The 21,208-nt window shown below is 32.4% G+C and overlaps 1 protein-coding gene across 1 annotated transcript; it reads right to left on the minus strand.

Moving 5' to 3' along the window:
• Positions 1–18,672: 18,672 nt before the first annotated feature.
• Positions 18,673–20,532, minus strand: LOC115994006. The gene is made up of 2 exons (XM_031118016.1): positions 20,452–20,532; positions 18,673–19,166 (listed from the first exon to the last, which is right to left on the minus strand). The coding sequence occupies exon 2, from the start codon at positions 19,162–19,164 to the stop codon at positions 18,802–18,804; it is 363 nt and encodes a 120-aa protein (XP_030973876.1). The 5' UTR covers positions 19,165–19,166; positions 20,452–20,532; the 3' UTR covers positions 18,673–18,801.
• Between the last annotated feature and the right edge of the window lie 676 nt (positions 20,533–21,208).

Genomic DNA, 21,208 nt, shown 5'->3' on the forward strand with positions numbered 1-21,208 from the left:
TAACTGTACTATTGTTTCCTTGTCGATGTGCCTGTCATCAGGCTGAAAAGAATGTAACTTTTGTACAAAGAAACATGCAATATCTGTGCATAAAAACATTTATTGCAACAACTTTTTCACAAATCACAAATAATTACCACCTTCGTAATTATAAATTGTGGCCTTATTACACTTAATTGTACAGTCAATTTTGAACGATCATACGAAAAGATCATCAATTGGTTTAGCATCAACTTTTATATTTGAGTTTTCGGATGCCCCATTTATTACATTTCAATTTCCTTTTTTTTATTAAAAGGAAAATTATGTTGCTTTCACTCATCACAGTGTTAAACATCTAGGAGAGTGTTTAGTTCGCCATAATGTTACGTTACGTCATAATATTACGTTATTGTAATATTACATTAATATAATCTCAATACAAAAATACAATATTACATTATTTAGGAAAGTAATGAAATTAAGACGATGTGATATATTTTTGTAATTTTAAATTATGATAATGTTAGAAAAAATAAAATAAATAAATAATTTTAATATCACATCATCGTAATGTACATTAAATTAAGGGCATATCATATCAAACCAAACACCCCCTTAATGTTTTTAAAGTGATTAAGTTGCCCAGTTATTCCTAATTAATCCTCCTGTACCTACTACCCACAAGTCCCGAATTCCCGTAAACAGCCATCTGTGTTTGGTTCAAAGAAACATGATAAATGTGGTTTTTATTTTGGAGAAAAGTTAATGGATGTTTAATAATTATGTTTTCAGAAATTTTTATGTACAAAGAAAAAAGTAATTGACTTTTTAGACAATTTTTTAAAATGATCTATTAACAAGTACATTAAGAATATTCGTTAATATGACTCTTTATTTTTTATTTGATAGATGTCATAGAAATATCAATTTTATGTGTTCTTTTTCCTAGGGAGGGTAAAATTAAGTTCAAAGTTAAATGCTTTACTTTGAAAACTTGCAAGTGTTCTTCACATTGTTTTTCCTAGGGAGGGTAACATTAAGTTCAAAGTTAAACGCTTGAATTTGACTAAGGACCCCAGTGACATCAAATTCTTTACCTTTCATCTCCTTTCTTTCTATGTGACTTGTTTTCAAATCTGCCTACAAATTATATAAGAGATATATTTCTATTTATGTGGATGGTTAGAAAGGTAGTTTGGACTTGTTAGCATTTGTTACTTAATTTTGAGCGAGTTCCCCAATGAGAGATCGTAGAAGCCTGGTGGCGGTAGTGGGACATGGCACACCTAACTTAGGCCCTAATGCCAAGCACTAAGTAAACAAAGCCAGTCTCTTAATAATGTGTTTACAGCATAGCTTTCAAGGTGGTCTTAGTCTATAGCAGATTGGGCATATGTCTTCATGACTCATGAGTGATCGTCTTTTTTCTTTTATTGAAAGGGAAAGTTTCAACTTTCAACCTACAATGTCTCATTTTGATAATTATCTTTTATTATCATACCAATATATTAATTGATTTTTTGTATAGATGGGGATAGAATCTTAAATCTCTTATTCAAGAATAAAAGACTTTACCATTGAGCTAACTAAAATCCACATGAATGATATTTCTTTCTTACTCTTTTTTTTTTTTTTTTTTTTTTTGGAGTATTTTACCTTTTAAGAAAACTCTAATGATAGTATCTAGAAATTCCAATGTAGATTGATTCGGCCTTAATCTGCCAGCTGTAAGTTTTCCTCTTTTCTATACTAACCCTTGCCTTTTTCACATACAAAATTTCCCTTGCACAAGCTATGTAGAAGACAAATTTTCTTGTAGGGCATCTCAAGCTAACCATGTACTAGGCCTAAAGTGTCAAGGCCACTTTTAATTTGCGTGAACGGCCCACTTTGATTGGGGTAATTCTTACATGCTCCCTCCTCTCACATGAGGAGTGGGTCCCATGGTAGGACCCAAATGTGGAGCCTACCCCTTATGTGAGAGGAGGAAGTATTGCTCCCGGAGCATCTAAGTTTTCCCCCTTTTATTGTGCCAATAAGACTATTTTGACATTGACTCTTTTTATGCTAAGCCCCAATGTTTTTTTTTTTTTTTTCCCTTCGTCCAGTTGCTTTTTTTTTTTTGGTCCACTTGCACATACACAACTAAAAAAATGTGTTACTATTTTGTTTTATTTAATAGGGACATAATTATAAATTTATACTAACTTCACTTTTTCATCTTCTCATTTTTCTTTTCAACCAAACAAATAAGTTTTCCATCTCTCCACTTTTCCATTCTTCTAATCAAATACAAATGGGAGAAACCTAAATTTCTTCTATCCTCTCACTTTTCTATTTCCTCCCCATTTTCTATCTTCCTACTTTTTAACTCCTCCAACCAAGCAAACCCTTAAAGATTAAAGCTAGAAAAGAAAGAAGAAGATCCACTTTGTCCTGCAAAAAATGAGTAAATGACAGTAGCATAAATCTGCAGTGTTAGTAAGCAGCAAGTAGTTTAGTCTCTGTTTGTAACAATAGCTAAAGTGTGCTACTCATGTGACTATAAGTGTATAACTTTAATATCATGAATATATTAGTTTGATAGTTGATTAAGCTAGTTAATTCCCTCTCTTCTCTAATTGACTCTGTTTGTTCAGTATATAAACAGTTTTATGTAAGAGATAAAGTGATAAACAATTACAGTTTTTACTCTCAATTAGTTTTTTTTTTTTAAATAAGATTTAAGAATCGTTTTTTACATCTTTATTGTAAGTTCATTGCACATATTTCTATAAATTGAAATGCATTTTGCAATTTTTTGAAAGTATTGGGCAATTTTTTTATTTCTATAAAATATATTTTCCTTCAAAATGCATTTTGCATTTCTCATTCTCTCAGTTTTAGCTAATAGGCTTAAGAAAATTTTGCCAAGTATTATTACGGAACACTAGAGTGCTTTTACAAAAAGCAGACTTATTTCTAATAATATTTTAGTTACTTTTGAGACTTTACATAGCCTATAGAGACACAAGGGGAAAGATGATTATATGGCTATAAAACTTGACATGAGCAAAACTTATGATAAGGTGGAGTGGTCCTATCTTGAAGCTATTATGAGAAGAATGGGTTTTATGGAGCAATGGATTAAGCTCATGATGGTGTGTGTCAAAACAGTCTCCTATTCAATCTTGGTTAATTTAGAACCTAAGGGTATGATCCATGCAACTTGTGGCATTCAACAAGGAGATCCTCTCTCTCCTTTCCTCTTTTTGCTTTAATTGTACTGAGGGCCTACATGGTCTTATTTCTCAAGAAGTGGCTTTGGGAAATTTGAAAGGCTTTTATCTCTGTAGAAATAGCCCTAGATTAACTCACCTATTTTTTGCAGACAATAGTTTTCTTTTTTGTAGAGCCAATCAACAAGAATGTCAAAAGTGCTTGATATCTTGGAAACCTATGGTAGCAGTTCTGAACAACAACTAAACAAAAGCAAGACGACTATATTCTTCAGTAAAGCTACAGTAGAAAATACAAGACAAAGTATTAAAATGGCTTTGGGTGTTCTTGAGATCAGACAGTATGAGAAATACCAGGGCCTGCCATCTTTGATAGGGAGGAAAAAAAAGCAAGCTTTAATTACATTAAAGAATGTGTATGGAGGAAACTTCAGGAATGGGGAGAAGAGCTTTTGTCTCAGGCAGGGAGGGAAGCCTTAATTAAGGCGGTGGTGCAAGCCATTCCAACCTACACCATGAGCTGTTTCAAGTTACCTTTAGGCCTGTGTTATGAAATTGAATGTTTGATCAGGAAATTCTGGTGGGGACAACGAGTGATCGAAGGAAAATACACTGGGTGAAATAGCTGCAGAATGGGATTTAGCCTCAACCTGGAATTTTTGCCACTCAATAGACTTCTCCAGTTTCACTAACCTGGTCCAATTCATCATAGAGGAAAATAAGAATTTACAAGATTTTGCTATGCTCATTTAAGCACTATGGTTTCGTCGAAATAAACTTCGAACTGAAGATAAACCTGTTCTAATTGGTGATGTTCTACCTATGGCAAATCAGATTCTTACAGACTTCTTGAGAGCCAACCTAATCAATTCAAGTTCGAACCCTACTGTCCAAAGAAGCTAAGTACATTGGTCTAAATCAATTCCTCCTTTAGTTAAGATCAATTTTAATGGTGCTTTGTTCCAAGATCTCGGCAGAGCAGATGTTGGTGTCGTGGTTCATGATACACATGGGATGGTTTTAGCTTCAATGTCAGAACAGATTCCTCTTCCCAATTCTGTGGCAAAAGTGGAAGCCATTGCTGCTATGAAAGCTGCAAACTTTACTCAAGAACTCTGTTTCTCTTCAGTTGTTTTTTAGGGCGATTCCAAGATAGTCATCAAAGCTCTTTGTAGTGAAGATGAGTCTTTTTCCTCTTATGGTCACCTTATTTTTTAGGCTAAACTTTGTACGGCTTCTTTAATTTCTGTCATTTTTCTCATATTTGTAAACAAAGTAATTGTGTTGCTCATAACCATTCTAGAGTCTACTATATAAAACTTTCAAAATAATATGCCAATGAATGTAATAAATGAGTTTCAATAATCTCATAAATAAATATTTGAATTGACGTTTTTGTAATTAGTGATACATTAATATGTAAGCTCAATATAGTAAAATTTGTAGTACTTAAACTCAGGTGCTTTGAATTTTAAACAACAGTTGCATTGTTGTAGTGTTGTTGTTTGTAAATGTAAGATGTGAAGCAAATACTTGTTAAAAATTGGTGCTTGTCCAGTGATGGTTTAGGGTTGGAATTTTGTTGATGATGCAGCATTGTGGGTTCATGAGGTGGCCGCAAGGCCGGCCCCAGACATTTTGGGGCCTAAGGCTACAATTAAAATGAGCCTTTTTTATATTTATATATTACTTAGATTAATATTAATTTAACATTTTTATATTATAATATATTTCGTTTAAAATCTTTTTTTCTTCTTTTTTTTTTTTTAAGTTTTTCATATCTAGATGCATATTTTCTAGTAGACATTTTAATATATATATATATATATATATTTACAAATAAATTAAACATTATCTATAATATATTTATAATAATTGGAATAAAAAAATAGTTTTCAAGTGTAGAGCAATAGAACCTGATATATAAAAAGTACTATTGTACCTTCACCGAACATTAATAAGTATCTAGCAATCTCTACCTACATAAATAAAAACATATTTATTATATTATTCAAAGAATTAAAAATAATAAAAATTATATATATTTATTCTAAGTTACAACTTTCTGTTTTTTGGATTATTTAAAAAAAAAAATTATATTTTTGCTTGCTTTATGTGACACTGTAGTATATAGTATAGTACTACTATTCTACTAATAAATAGCAAAAGTTATAAAACAGATCCAATAATAAAAAGTCTATAAAAAAATCCAATAACAAAAAATAATATAAAAAGTTAAAAACACAAGATTAAAAAAAAAAAAAAAAAACCAAAACTTCACAAGCCCATAAGTAAAGTAAGCCTAGAGCACAGTCACGGCCCACAAATGTCCACCACCACCACAATTGAAACAAAAACAAAAACCACAAACAGAAAAAGTAGATTTTAAAGAGGGAAAGAGTGAAATTATACCTCAGATCAGATCAGGTCCTCAGATGAGAGAGAGAGAGAAACGGTGGGTAAATTTTAGAGATTTTTTATTTTTGATTTGTTTTGATTTGTGATTGTTTTGTGTCTAATATTTTTAGACTGGATTTGTATTTTATCCAGTTGAATTTTGGTTTGTTTAGAGATTAATGATGTTATTTTTGAGACAATTGATTTTGTTTAGACCAAAGAATTTCCTTATTTGTTCTTTAGTTAAAAGGATGTAGCAGTTTTTTGGAGTTTCATCTAGAAATCATTTTTTTTTTTTCTTGCTACCCCCTATGTTCCAAAATGTTGGGGCCCCCCTTCTACTTGGGGACCTTAGGCAATGATCTAATTGGCCTAGTGGAAAGGCCGGCCTGGGTGGCCAAATGGGTTTGTGTAATGTGTTCAATTTCTCAAATTTTTTGAGGAAAATGGTTTGTGCATAGATATGAGATTTGTAAAGAAATAGTGGAAAATTGTAGATAATTATAGAGAAGTTGTACAACTTGTTGAATTTTTATAGAGATTGGATAAATTGTTACTATCATATGGTTTTTATGGTACAAAATTATTTGATAAAAAATATATTATTTAATTCGCTTGTGTATAGATTTTGTGTGTGTGTGTGTGTGTGTGTTTGGGTTATTGGTTAATATTATAATAGTAAAATTATTATTTAACGGAAAAAAAGTATTCTCCAAATTACATAACCAAACACAATTTCACAATTGCATACTACTTTTTAAAAATAGTTTCAGTATAATACCAACACAAATTTTTTTGAGGATTACATGTTGCCATACTGGCCGAATGCATTTTGGCATTAGAGTTACCAAACATAGTCCTATGTCTAGTTTCATAGCTATATTAATTTCCAACATGATGAGGTGCTACCTACAACAAGCCTTCCCAAGCTCCGTCAATTGTACATGCGTATAATAAACATTACACGAACACAATCTTATTTATCATGAAATAAGATCAAAGCTAAATTTAGGGTTGGATTCAAATTATAATTGGTTTAACTTTTGATGATTTTACATTGATCAATAATTTTGTGTTGGATATGTATTTTAACAAACTCATTCTTAGATTTTTTTTTTTTTCTTCAATTCCTTCCATACTTGTAAAATTTAAAGATTAATTAAGAAAATTAACTCTCTCATCCAAATGTCAAGGTATGTTTTTTATTTTTTTATTTTAAATATCTATCCATAATGAGTTTATATATCAAAATTTGGCGTTCATGTTGAGAATAATGAGAATGTATAATCTAACAAATGTTATTTTTAAATATGAATATGGGGAGCCACTAGTCATATAATTAACACAAGTGACATTGTTTGAAAGGCAAGAAATCCTGGTAAATTGGGTAGGGTGTGTTGAGAAGATGGGCCGGGGTGTCACTACAAATGGGTTCTGGGCTTCATCATATAAAATTATCAAACAAAGTCGTCTGTCATGGGCCCAGTAGTTTGGGCAATGAGTTATATCCTTAACATCCACGAAATGCTGAACCACTTATTGGGCTCAATTAGCATACCTAAGGGGTCATATCCATTGAGCCTAGCTAGTTTTAAAAACTGTCATGGAAGATTTAGCACTAACAACATGTGTAAAGGGTTGCAATAATTTTCCTTTGCAAGCAGCTTTGATTTTTGATTTTTTTTTTTTTTTTTTTTTGGAGAATCAAGCAGCTTTGAAATTGTTACGAGAGGCACATCCAAAAAAAATTTTGATAGAAGAAATAAAGAAAAAGAAATTGATACAAGAGACCTCACCATGCCTTTTATTAAAGTATGACCATAATAGCTAGTAGTACACATACTACTATTTAAGGGGTTTTGAAGTTAGTTTCTAAACCATTGACTTTAAGAGCAATCGCACTACTAGCCATGATAATTCTTATCTATTTAAAAAAAAGTAACCTATTTTTTTCTATTTTATACTATCATTTTTACAAAATACATACATCATATTATTTATTAGACATTTTATTTCATTTAAATAATTATTTTATTTATTTTTTATTATTATATTCATTTAATGATTCTCTCTCTCGTTTCTCATCAGATCTGAAAGGCTCTTTCTCTCTACGCCACTGTTGATGCTTCTTCTTTGAAAATTCTTCTTCTTCTTCCCTTCTGCTTCTTCTACCGATAACATGAAAATGTCCTAGAAAAAAAAAAAAAACAAAACAAAGAAAGAGACAAAAATGCATTCCCTTCTCCAATCTTTTTGACCCAAAATATCTCCGCCACAAAGCTCTCCGTAAAAAATGTTGCAGGAACCACTGGCCACACCAGCAAATGGGTCCTACAAGACATGACGTGGCGTAATCTGAACCGTTGATTCCCCGATTGTAGAAAGAACCTAGTAACCTCAGACGATCTGAGAGCACTTGGTCTTGATCCAACAGAACCCATTCCTGAACAATGCTTTGACCTAAATTCCCTTCTTCTTCTTCACTTCATCTTTGTCTTATTCTTTTTCTTTTTCTGCCTCCTCCCTCTTCTTCTTTGCTCTTAAATATTTGAAAATATACAATCTCTATTCACTTAGGGGGAAAATTTTGTAAAATAAAAAATTAAGGGGGACAAATTCATAAAATAAAAGCTCACAATTTAAAATCTTCCATTAAACCCATGTTCTTAGCAATTTATATTCTCCTTCTTTCTTATCATTTTTGAAATTTAAACAGGTGCACCATATTTTCTTTTACGTTTTCTTTTATTTTGAAAAGAAAATTCTCTAAGCATTCAACAAACTCAAATTCACCATAGATTTTCAATGCATTAAAAGAGATTAATGAATGAAAGATTATGACACTAAACCAAAAAAAGCCTTGTCGCACGTGCAACATGTGTGATGACTCAATTGTCTCTATTCTCAATTTCTTAAAAACATAGAAAAATTTACACTTTATCACCTTAAACTATACCTTAAATTACACTTTACACCTTAAACTTTCGTTTTCTATTCAAGATAACAACATAATTGATGACATAGTTCGAAGTACAACACGAGTTATAGTTTAGAGTACTAACCATGGATTCTAAAATTTTATGGTACAAAGTATAATTTGAGATATAATTTAAACGTTAAAGTGGTAAAGTGTAATAAACCCTTTAAATGATTAAAATTAGCTTTTTAACCAATACTTGACTGTTACGTAATAGGTGCACATGGTTTAGATGTCCTTGTTGATCAATTGTTGAACATATATGTCACATGTTGAGTGATCGTAATTTAATTATAGTGTAAACAGTGTGACTTTGTGAGTTCTCTATGCAGCTTTAGCTGCTAGTATTGTTGTACTGGTATAAGCAAAATTTTCTATTTTTCAGTTTGGTTCATTGACCAATACATAATGAAGAAAAACCAGCATTGGTTATTTGGAGTTTAAACTATGGGTGTCTGCGGTCTATAGTGTGCAAAGTTCTATGTGCGGAATAGCAATACATTAATTAAACTTTGTCCAGGTACAAATGGACAATCAAATGCTTTTTGTCCAAATCAATGTGAAAGCAAACCTTTCTCGAGGATATTTGGTGAGAGATGAGTATCATTGAAGCTGGTCTAATATATTATGAGTATCATCTATGCATCATGATGCATGAATTATAATCAGTTGACACGTTTCAAGGAGTATTGCTTATGATCTTTCCTAGATCATTTTGGTTGATACAATAATACTAGGCTCTTATTTTATAAAATTTATATTCTAGTGAATGGCAGAAGGAAAATAATAGTATAAGAGACGTGATTACAACTAGCTTGAAATCATATAGTAGTGATTAATGAAACAATTGCTAAAGGCTAAGACGGATTTTGTGCCTTGATTAAAGTATAGGAGGTGCATACCAACCAAACTCTGGCTTCAGTGAAGGTTGTTTAGATGCCTAAAAGTTAGACAGCTTGAATGCACTGCTTGGAGTGAAGAGGTGGGGACTTTCTTCGAAAATCATGGCCCTTAACAGCCAATGCCTTCTGCAAAAGTTTGCTCAAAGGAAAAAGAACCCAACTACATAAATACATAAAGAAAGAAAAAGAAATACTGAAAGCACCAACAAAAGAATGCTTTTGAATTTTCTACTTCCATTTGATCTTCCCAAAGTCTCTTCTTGGCAAAGAAAACTTTCAGGTAGAAAGTACGCGGAGCAACTTTAGTTTCTCTAGCTACTACTATTATATATTTATATATGCAATTGATTTTTTTTATGACTAAGTTGTGGCCTTCAAATCATTCTTTGCATCTAGTTATAGTCTCATGATTCAGGTGATTCGTTAAATATCATAGCTTGGCATCAACAAAGCAATTAATGGACCTATAGAGAGCATCTATGAGGGGTTTAAGAGAAATCAATTAGTGAAGAGCAATATTAGACACAAATTTTTTCAATTTATTAATATGTTAAGTTGTGATTGAAGCAATGTTACCTTCACATAGGCCTATCAATGCTACTATTTTTACTAAGCATCAATCATAAATTAAAATTTTTGTCACTAGATTTATTTATTCATGAGAATTATATAAATATAAATATATATATATATATATATATTTGACTAGAAATGAATAAAAACCAATTAGGGTAATCTAGCTAACGAGACATCATATGCTAATAATTTTAGATAAGTGAGTTAACTATTTTTCCTTTAAAAAATATCTCATATATTAGATATATGCATTATTTTTCTTACAATATGTGAGTTTCACACTGTTGTAAAACTTATACAATAAATGATACTCTATACAATAAACAATATATATATATATATATATATATTTGATACATAATAAAATCATTATTTTTATTCCCTTTTTTTTCTTCTCCTTCCATGGGAAACATATATTACCAAAAAAAAAAAAAACAAAAAAACAAAAACCTCCACACATGAAATGTTTCCCATATATTACAAAAACAAAAACCCACACACGTGAAACGAAAGGGGGAGTACAAGTACAACTATAATCACAAAGATAGAGATTCACACAAAAAATTAGTAGTACAAGGAAATCTAGTTCCGTAGGCATTCTTTTAAAAGGTTTGGATGGGCATCTTTTTTGCAAAGAAAAGTAATAGGAACAAAGAAAAAAGGTTGGTACGGTACCACCAATTAAAGAGAACTGTTTGGGTCAATTCAAAAGCAGAGGTGAGTGAGAGGGCCATAAAACTTATGCCTTCGTCTTTAAGTTTTTACAGCCATGATTTGTGTTCTTGTCATCTCATTGGATCTCGACCGTCCATTTAATATTAAGCACGCAACAACAACTGGCGGGAATGTCTGTCCTCTACAGCACTATAAATAGAGTGAGATATTTCATGCTCTTGCACCCACCTCACACTCAAAGCTATAGCTTATTGCTTACACACCTACTTAGTTGTTAAGAAAAATAGAGTCTTTCAGACTCTTACATCTGTATTAGATACCCAAAAATCCTAAATCACATACTCCTATACAACTACAAATTAAGGAAGATCATCATCACTGTCAGAGAGATGGGTAGAAAGTCATCTTCTTCATTCTCAATATGCAACATATTCAAGGTATGCTTCTCATGTGGAAGCAGCAGAGAAGAGTATTGGGATGAAAGTGGCTATGTTAGAAGAATATGTCCTAGTGATGAAGACAGAGGACTTTGGATTGCTGAACCTGGTATTGACCGCAAAGCCACAGAACTCATTGACAGATTCTATGCAGCTCGTGGCTAGTTTTATATGAATACCTGTATTGTCTTGTGGCAAGTCATTCAGAGCAGCTAATGCTTCCCAATTTTTTTATTTTTGTCTTGCTTTTAAATTTTTTCCATTCTCTTGTACTAATTTATTTGAGTTGTGCATCCTAATCTATAGAGTTATCCTAATGACTAATTATTCAATGCCATAACCAGTTTCTTTATTTCTTCAAGCCATGCCTTGTTAGTATGATTATTAATTTTTATTTTTAGATTTCTCTATATTTGGATTCTTGGTTCTTTTCATAAGCCTTGATATAAGGTGATAAACCTGAGATATAATATGGGGCTGATTGAGACCAATATGATCCTTTGATACCATAATATATACTAGTCTATCTAATTGCACTTCTTCTATATAGCTATATGCGAGGTACATTTTATAGAAAATGGAACCAAAAACTGCCTCATCTCTTTGTATCTTTACGGCCAAAATTATGTACACAAGGGGCTGCAGTTCCGTTTAAAAACATTTAGTACTTCTTGTTGTAAAATAGCGGAAGCTCAAATTACCAAAATTGATTGTGAAAATATTTTAGGCTTATGAAATATCTTCAAACTAACAATAAGAACGAAGAAAATTAATCCAAAAGAAAATAGGCACAAAACTTCAAGAATTTATGTGGTTCGGCAATAGCCTACATCCACGGGTGACGATGAACAAATTTCACTATATAAAATTTGGGATAATACAAGTTGGTGTAGAGGCATTCTCACAAACCAAAATCTCAAATATACCCAAATAGCTCTCTCTCATAAATACAAAACCAAAGAACCAAAGATTCACAAATACCAAATACGAATATCAAATACTAAATATGAATTGCGCACAAACCAAAGAAAGAGCCACAAATTAAATCTAAAAGTTGCAATGCACCAAGAGAGAGCAAATCGCCAAATCGCAGAACCAAAACCAAGTGGCAACAAATCTCTCTCACTATTCCAAATTGCAACCCACAAATATCAAAGAACCAAACAAAAGAGAGCCACTTTTTCTCACACCAACTCTTTGAATTTGCCGCAACAGCACTCTACTTATATAGGAAACTTGAGTCGGCTAGCATATCCAAAACCAAGAAGAGCTAGACTTCTTTTCCACACACAAAAGGATAATCACTCATATTCCAAAAAGAATTCCAAATCAAGTAGTAAACAAGACTTCTAATAGAGCTTTATAACTTCAAACAACAATAACCCAAAAGAAATAAAAAAATTTCCTTATCCAAATCCAACAAGGAGTCGAACTCCTAATTCAAGACATATTCTACACTTGTTTCACATGGTACGTACATATTGTGGTTCTTTATCTTCTCCTTTTGGTTGCACTCCCTCTTGATCCCTCCTCCTCCTCCTGCTCCTTCAAGAAGTGAATCAACTGGATGACTGACTAAATTAAGTAAATTACGGAATGCATTTGAATTACCAATTAGTATGTACCTATTACTGTAAGAATTTCAGAGGATGCAAATCTCAAATGTTATGGTGTTGATGAGATTTTGAAGTTGATTTGGGATTTCACTTCTTTGTAATAACCGCATATATGAACAATTTTATTCCCATTGAGCACAAGTTAAATTAGTGAATGGCATGATGGTGTTAGTGAACATCAAATGAATGCACTCGATATGGATCCAACGAGCATTTGTGCTACATAATCGGTTTAGGACAAGCCACATTTACTTTATATAAATTATCGTATTAAGCCACATATCAAGTGTTTTTGTTTGGCAACTTAATTATGCCACTCAGGCAGTAGAAAATAAATCAGAAGTAGCAATTAAATTAAAAGTTTATTTGATTTTTTTTTTATTTGTACAATCTTCCGAAGCAACTTTTAAACATAAAATTGCAGCATTAGTTATATATTTTTTAATTAGTGTACAGTTAAAATTTTCTTTTGACCAAAAGTAACTCTTAGTTTTAGACGCTATAGTACTCTTTCGTTCTTGGAATGGTGTGAACGTGACCATAGGGCAAGCAGTAAGCACCACATATATGCATCCTCCAATAGGCAAAGATATATTGACATTTTTAAATTTATTTTCTTCGAACGTGAACAAAGCACACCCCTGTAGGATTCTCCTTTGAAGACGTTGTCAAGTACTGATTGGTGAATGTTGATTAGTATAGGACAATGATTGAAGGGATCTACTACTTCCTAGCCTTTGGCTTTGTTCAAGGAGCTTCTACTACAAAATTATTATTGTAAATTTTACTGAACCATATTCTATTAACTCATTGTATAGGGCATACTAACATATGACAATGGAGAGAGAGAGAGAGAGTGAGAGATTGTTGTGGGGAAGGATCCATATATGTTTAAGATGGTATTGGAAGCCAATGCAATGTATATGGTATCCAACTCATGGCTAGCCTAAACAAAGCAAACACAATAAATAACAAGTGATTCATAGTCTTTTTGCTTAAACTTTACATATTCTATACAGATTTTGTTTTACAAACGTTGCATACAATGTAGGAATACACAGAATAGCGGTAATCATTGCACGCATGGTTAAATCAACTTCTGACTTTCTGAGACAATAAAGGGAATTAAAGTTTATTTTCCTTCATTGAAAAGATTCTAACTATCATAAGTACCAATCAAAAACAAAGAGAAGAAGAAAGCATTGTTTGTATCGTTGGAGAAGGAATAGAATAATCTTGGTTTTCAATCACGGCCGGGATGGTAAAGGAACCCAATGTATATATGGTATCCAGTTCATGGCTAAACCTAAACAAATCAAACATAAAAAGTGACCCTAACCCTAAAAAGGAAATTTGTTATGGTGATTATCGAAGCATCAAAGTTATGCAATATTTATCAATTCATAAAGCTAGGCAGCATTCTAACACATCTGCCTTTTAAATTGTCTTTAATTGAAACAATGAGCCATTATTGTATCTGTAGGCAAAAAGTAGCTCAATTGGTTATATATGTTTCTTTTCAAGTAGTTGCTTGGAAGGAGAACCATCAAATGTGTATTCGGAGCTTCCCCCTTTTGGAGATCCCTTTTCATGTTTTTTTTTTTTTAAGATTATTTTTTTAGGGTTTTTCAATGTTCAGCCTTTAAACAATTGATGGTATTAAGCTTATACCATTTCCCACCATTCCACTTTGTCGGAATTTCTCAAGAAATCACCTTCAATTTTTATCAAAGAAGTAATATATTCAACGAAATTTACTGGTTTTTACCTTTGGAAAACAATTTTTATGGCTCTTATATATTTTTTATAAAATATTTTATTAAGTCAGAGATGAATTACAAACCGTATAAATTTTAATTCATGAGGGGTAGAATAGAACCCAATGCCTTCTCACAAAGAAAAAAAGAAATGGGGAAAAATGCTCATACATTCCCTAAACTTTCAACTACTAGCCAAAAGACCCCCTCAACTTTTATATTGGCCAATTTACTCCTTAAACTATTCAAAACTGCCAAATCAATACTTCAGTTAGTCTCACGTTAAAACACTAACGGAATAAGCACGTAGTACTCACGTGACTTTTAAAAACAAACTTAATCACACAAAAGTCCAAAACCCAGCAGAAAAGGGAAGGAAGAGAACCAAGTCCGATGGTGAAAGAGCTCAGGCGGTCAGTTCAGAGCCACTATGAGCTTTCCCCTGCTGTCTTGCTGCCCTTGTCCCGGCATTGCCTTGGTGGTTCCACCGCACCGTTCTATCTTGGTATGTCTTCTTCTTCTTCTTCTTTTTATTTTTATTTTATTTTATTTTATTATTATTTTTTTCATTCCCTGAGTTTAAATCCACAATGAACTTTTTTTTTTAATCTCCATGTATGAATTTCTATAATAGAAATTATTGGTTTGGTTTAATTTTTGGGTTGGGTCTCTGTGAGCTTGGTTTGGTGTTGTACCACCTCGTATGTTTTTTTTTCCCCTCTTACGTATTGCTATTTAAATCCACAAAGAACTTGTTTTCTATCTCCATGTGAGAATTTCTATAGTAAGAATTATTTTTTTATTTTAATTTTTGGGTTGGGTCTTTGTGAAATTCTTGTTTGTTTTTTTTAATTTTTTTTTTAATTTTTATCTCCATGTGTCGTTCACTGGGTGTTTGATTAAATGCCTGAGAGACGTATAGCTATTGCTCTGATGGTTTAAACAATGAAGCCTGAAATTGGCTGCACGTATCAATGAAGATACAAATTGCAAATAATTAACTAGGGTAAAATATCTGGGATCATTCATGTGTTTCACTTATTCATTTGTTGCCTAAGAGACCCTTGATCATTTATGATATTTTTTCAATATTTCACTTCTCTATCTTGACCAAGACCTATTTAGAATAGCATTTGTGGATTTTACTCAAGTAAATCTTATTGTGTTGGGTTGTATCATATGGTTTATGATGGAGAGTATATGCCAGGTTTAAAGTCTTGGTGCCAGGATCTTGCTCTTTGATAACAAAAGGCCAGTATGACTATGTCACTATGTCTTGCCTGTTTTTCCAATGATGAAAGTGTTGAAATTATGAGATTTTTATTAAATATTTGGCAAATTTTGGAACCAGATTCACACATATGATTTGTTGGGAATAATGTTTTTGTCACAATGAGTATGATTATTGCTTTCATATTGAAGGATTCCTGAAGTAACTCGGTATTAATATCCCAACCATTTTATTGTTAGGGCTTTGTCCTTGATGATATTGGCTCCATTCTTGAGGGTGGAAAAGTTATAACAACCAAATGATATTGTCCTTGAACTTCACTTAGTTGTTTATCTTCCTTTTTCTTTTTTTTCTTTTTTTTGGTGATCTCTTTGGGGCTTTGCATAAGCATAAGTTTGTCCTCAAGATCCCTCCCCTAGTACTTGCGTTTTGCAGTTTCTCTTAAATAGAAAAGTGGATAAAATCTTCCCTGCCTATAATTTGGGTTTTTAGGGAGATTTGTCTCTAAATCTTTCAAGTAAGTCTTATTCATTTGGAATTTCAACTGTTTGGCCCTTCACAAAGGAAATTGAATCTCTCTATTCGTAATACAATCTTAATTGCATTAGCTAAGAAGTTGATTATGACACCTTTTTATAAATTTTAAGTGTATGTGTTTTGTGTGTGGCTGGGCACAGGTTGTAGGATGGCCACCAATCTGTTCCAAGTAAACACTTTCACACTCCTTTATGTGATAAAATTGCAGGCTGTGAGAAAATTGTAGAGAATTCTATTAACCTTCCCTGAAGTACTCTTGGCTGCAAGTAGAGCTGCCACTGCTGCCAAATTGTAATCTTACCTATTAGTTTTGGCTCCAAGATTTAATTATGTATGCAAAGCCAGCTCAGATAATCACAAGTAATCTATTCTAGTTAATAATGAGAAGGTTTACTATTAAACTGATTTATATATATATATATATAGGATTATATATTATAAATTAATTTCCAATAGATGGGCCTTAGTATTTGATATTTTTTTCACAGGTCTAACTCCTTTTATGGTACAAAAAGCTTTGTCTAACTTAATTGCATTTTGTGTGTTTTGATTCTATTTGAATCAGCATTCTCTACATCAGAATTGTGTTGGTGTGGTTAAATTCTCATGATACAAACCTACAGGGAAAGTGGCAAGTGACACACCTCTTATCTATAACCTTTTCCTGTCCAGTTTTATTAATCATTTTCTGATGAAGGGTAACGGTTAGTTTAGGTGCACACGGCTTATAAATGATTTGTGTTAAAATTTCATTCAAACTTGGCATTTGGTAGTATATAATTGTAGTAGAATGTAGTATAAAAAATTATTGGTTTATGTAACTTGGGGTTCTTATGATTTTAAAAACTGTTTGTTGCAGGGAACACAACTATCTCAAGTGATCAGATTGAAGACTGAAGAATGTAATGTATATAACTACTTTGAGAGGCATGACATTGAATTCACACCAATGAGAAAAAAGTGTAATTACTAGACTATTGGACACTAATGGAAGGTTGAAGAATGAAGCTAAAATGCATAAGAGAATCCCTAAGTGGCTTTGGTGATTATTAGTGGTTTCTTAAATCAATAGTGAGATTGTGATAGCCTTTTGTATGGGGTCCAAGTGTTAACATTGAAAGTCATCTTTATTTGCAGTGACTAAATATGTAGGAGTACTAAAAAAAAAAAGGATTTGTAATGTAATGTATCTATATGTGAAAATTAGATGTAATGTAATATAAAAATATTCACAACTATGTAATGTTCAACTTATGAAATTAATGGCAATATATTTTCTCAAGTTTAGTAATTATATGTTGTCATGCTCAGATTTGTATTTTCTTTTAAAAAAGAGCTTTTGGAACTTTTTGGAGCCAAATATCCTTAGATTTTATAGTTCATATAAATATAAATAACTGGTGTGATCAAATATTGTTCTGCATCATTTACATTAAACACTATTGAGTATTGATGCTATTACAAAAATGTATATTGCAACCTTTGCTCCCTCTTCATGCCCACAAACGCCCTTTTAATCTTCTCTTCACGCACGATTGAACATGTTGATATTGTTATTGATATTCAATAGAATCAATACCATGTCATTTGAGGGTGGAACATCCCTTAATCGATGCCCTTAGACATCCATTAATAGAACCCAAAAATAACAATAAAGGTTTAAAAATAAATGATTACCCTAGAATCAATTCTTTAGAAATAGCAACTAGAAGAAAGTATCATCTTAATTGCAAAGGCATCTCAATCTTCATCCATCATAAAATATCAGACAAAAAAATAAAAATGTATATACTATAAAGCTTTACTCTTAGCTTCTTACAATAAAACGAAGTTCAATGGAAATCAATCGGTATTCTTATGCAATAACTTTAAGCCCTTCAAATGACAACCATCCATCCCAATAAGTGGCCTACAACCTGCTAAGAATCCCCTTTTGTAAGCATCAAGACAAACATACATTCTCTCAAACACATCATTTGCAGTTTGTATTTTCACTGTGCTACCCACATTCCACTTCCAAATAGCAGATGCATAGTCCCAAAGTCTCTCATATTGTTTCTTCTCAGCACCATGTATCATCTTGAAGGCCATTCTCTTAGCCTTATAACATTGGTCCAAAGTCACATCAACTTCATGGTCCCTAAACACTGCACCCTTCAATGCATTTGCTGTCCAAGTATGATCATCTCTAAAGAATGGCAAATATTTATTGGCTAGCCACCTTAAAGAAATCTTACTATTCTTATGATCCTTGCAACACGTATGTATGCTCTTAAAACTTTTGATTTGAAAGGCATCTCCCATTTGCGTTTGGGATGCATTCATCTTCCAACCACATTTTTTTTTACATATAGCTGTCACTCTCCACTTATCATTGTGCTTATACTCAAAATCATGTTTTTCTTTAATACACCACTCCTTTAGTGCCTCCTTGAAGACTACATGTGATGCAAATTTTTGATCCTTCACTAACTGTACATTCTCCATGCTAATGCGCTAGTTAAACTCAGGGAACCTAGGCCTTGAATTCCCTTCATCATTAGATGACCCTTCTACACTCCTTAACTCATCACTATCCCCATGATCTGAGTCTCCTTCACCATTTGAAACTCCCTCAAGCTGCTTGCCCCCAATTGCTTTATTGATTCCATCATCCTCCATACCAAAATCTTCATTTATATCATCATCAGATTCAGAAAAATCACTCAAATTGTAATCTTCATCATCCTCAACATCAATTGGAACATTAACAATTTCAGATTGGCCATCAGCCTCAATAGAATCATATTGGGATTGAGGGGCTTGTACATTTGGCATAGAAGGTGAATTTCCAGGGAGTGACAATGGATATTCATCCATGGCTACAATACAAAATTAACAAGAACGTTAATAGAAGAGCTAGAGAAAAAAAAAATATATATATATATATATATATATAAAGAGAGAGAGAGAGAGAATAGTGGGGGAAAAAAAAACAATTTGCACATGCACATGTGTGTGATTGTTGCTAATTCAATTCACATAATTCAAAATATTACAATATGCATGGTTGCTACTAATCAATATCATTGTTTACCATTTATAAATGGATTATGCACATGATCAATGATACTAGTTTCCACGGTGGTGGCTTAGCATGACCCACAAAATGCTAAATTAAAGACATCTGCTACCCCAAAGTTTCTAAAATACAAAAAAGACAGCTGCCCCAAAATGAATTGTCCTCTTAATGTATGCACTCTCCACCAAATGACAATGAATCACTTTAAAATCCACTCTTAAAGGTAACTAGCCCAAAAAGAATTGTCCTAGGCTCAAGAAGAGTGGGGAATGCTACTAGCCTTCCAATTATGACATCTGAAATTTGTGCGAGGTTATAAAAACAATGAATCAGAAAGAAATTAATAAGCAAAGTAAACAAACCAATGTTTGAGCATGCTAGCTCTTTTAGACAAGAAATTCCAGGAGCATGAAGTAGTTTCAGATCAACAGAACTCAGAACACAACCAGCAGTGATAGGCAGATAATTCACTGGCAAGCACCTCTCTTGGCTCTTTCAAAATTAACTGTGATGCTACACATCTAGATTAACACTTCTGTGCTGCTATGGTGATATGAGATGGGATGGACATGTAGGTGTCAATGTTTACTATCAGAGGCAATGAACATAAGATGGGCATGTCAATGGCTCAATTGCTGAAGTTAAGAAAGCTAGCAGTGGAATCTGCATTGGTGCACTCAGCAAAGCCACAAACAGGGAATTTCAGGCTTCATTGTTTAAACCATCAGAGCAGTAGCTATACGTCTCTCAGGCATTTAATCAAACACCCAGTGAATGACACATGGAGATAAAAAAAAGAATTTCACAGAGACCGAACCCAAAAATTAAAACAAACAAATAATTCTTACTATAGAAATTCTCACATGGAGATAGAAAACAAGTTCTTTGTGGATTTAAATAGCAATACGTAAGAGGGGAAAAACAAACATACCAGGTGGTACAACACCAAACCAAGCTCACAGAGACCCAACCCAAAAATTAAACCAAACCAATAATTTCTATTGTAGAAATTCGTACATGGAGGTTAAAAAAAAAAAAAGTTTATTGTGGATTTAAACTCAAGGAAAGAAAAAAAAAACACATACCAAGATAGAACGGTGTGGCGGAACCACCAAGGCACCGCTGGGACAAGGGCGGTGAGACAGCAGGGGAAAGCTCACAGTGGCTCTAAATTGACCGCCTAAGCTCTTTCACCATCGGACCTGGTTCTCTTCCTTCCTCTTTCTGTTGGGTTTTGGACTTTTGTGTGATTAATTTTGTTTTTAAAAGTCACGTGAGTACCACGTGCTTAATCCATTAGTGTTTTAACGTGAGACTAACTGAAATATTGATTTGTCAGTTTTAAATAGTTTAAGGAGTAAATTGACCAATATAAAAGTTGAGGGGGTCTTTTAGCCAGTAATTGAAAGTAGAGGGGGTCTTTTAGCCAGTAATTGAAAGTTTAGGGGGTGTATGGGCATTTTTCCCAAAGAAATGACAAAGTTTCTACAAACTTTATTGTAACTTAAGGCTACAATTTCATTTAATATTTTTTTATTAAATATGAATTTAAACAAATCCACAATCGAATTACATTTTCTTCTTATATCCTTTATACTCGCAAAATTTTCAGAAGATTGAAAATTAGTAGCTATATCATCAATCAATTATTTAAATTGCAAGTTTTTATAGTATAAAATTATGTATAAAAAAAAATTTATGGATCATATAGTAAATAACATTTTATTAACACAAAATTTGACACATACTTTAAGAGCATAAAAAACACATATTTCAACAGTTAAATTTTAAAGATATGTAGTCATGTTAGTTTTTTTAATAAAAATTGTAATCTTAAGTTAC

This window comes from Quercus lobata, chromosome 6, assembly GCF_001633185.2.
Source record: "Quercus lobata isolate SW786 chromosome 6, ValleyOak3.0 Primary Assembly, whole genome shotgun sequence".
Taxonomy (NCBI): domain Eukaryota; kingdom Viridiplantae; phylum Streptophyta; class Magnoliopsida; order Fagales; family Fagaceae; genus Quercus; species Quercus lobata.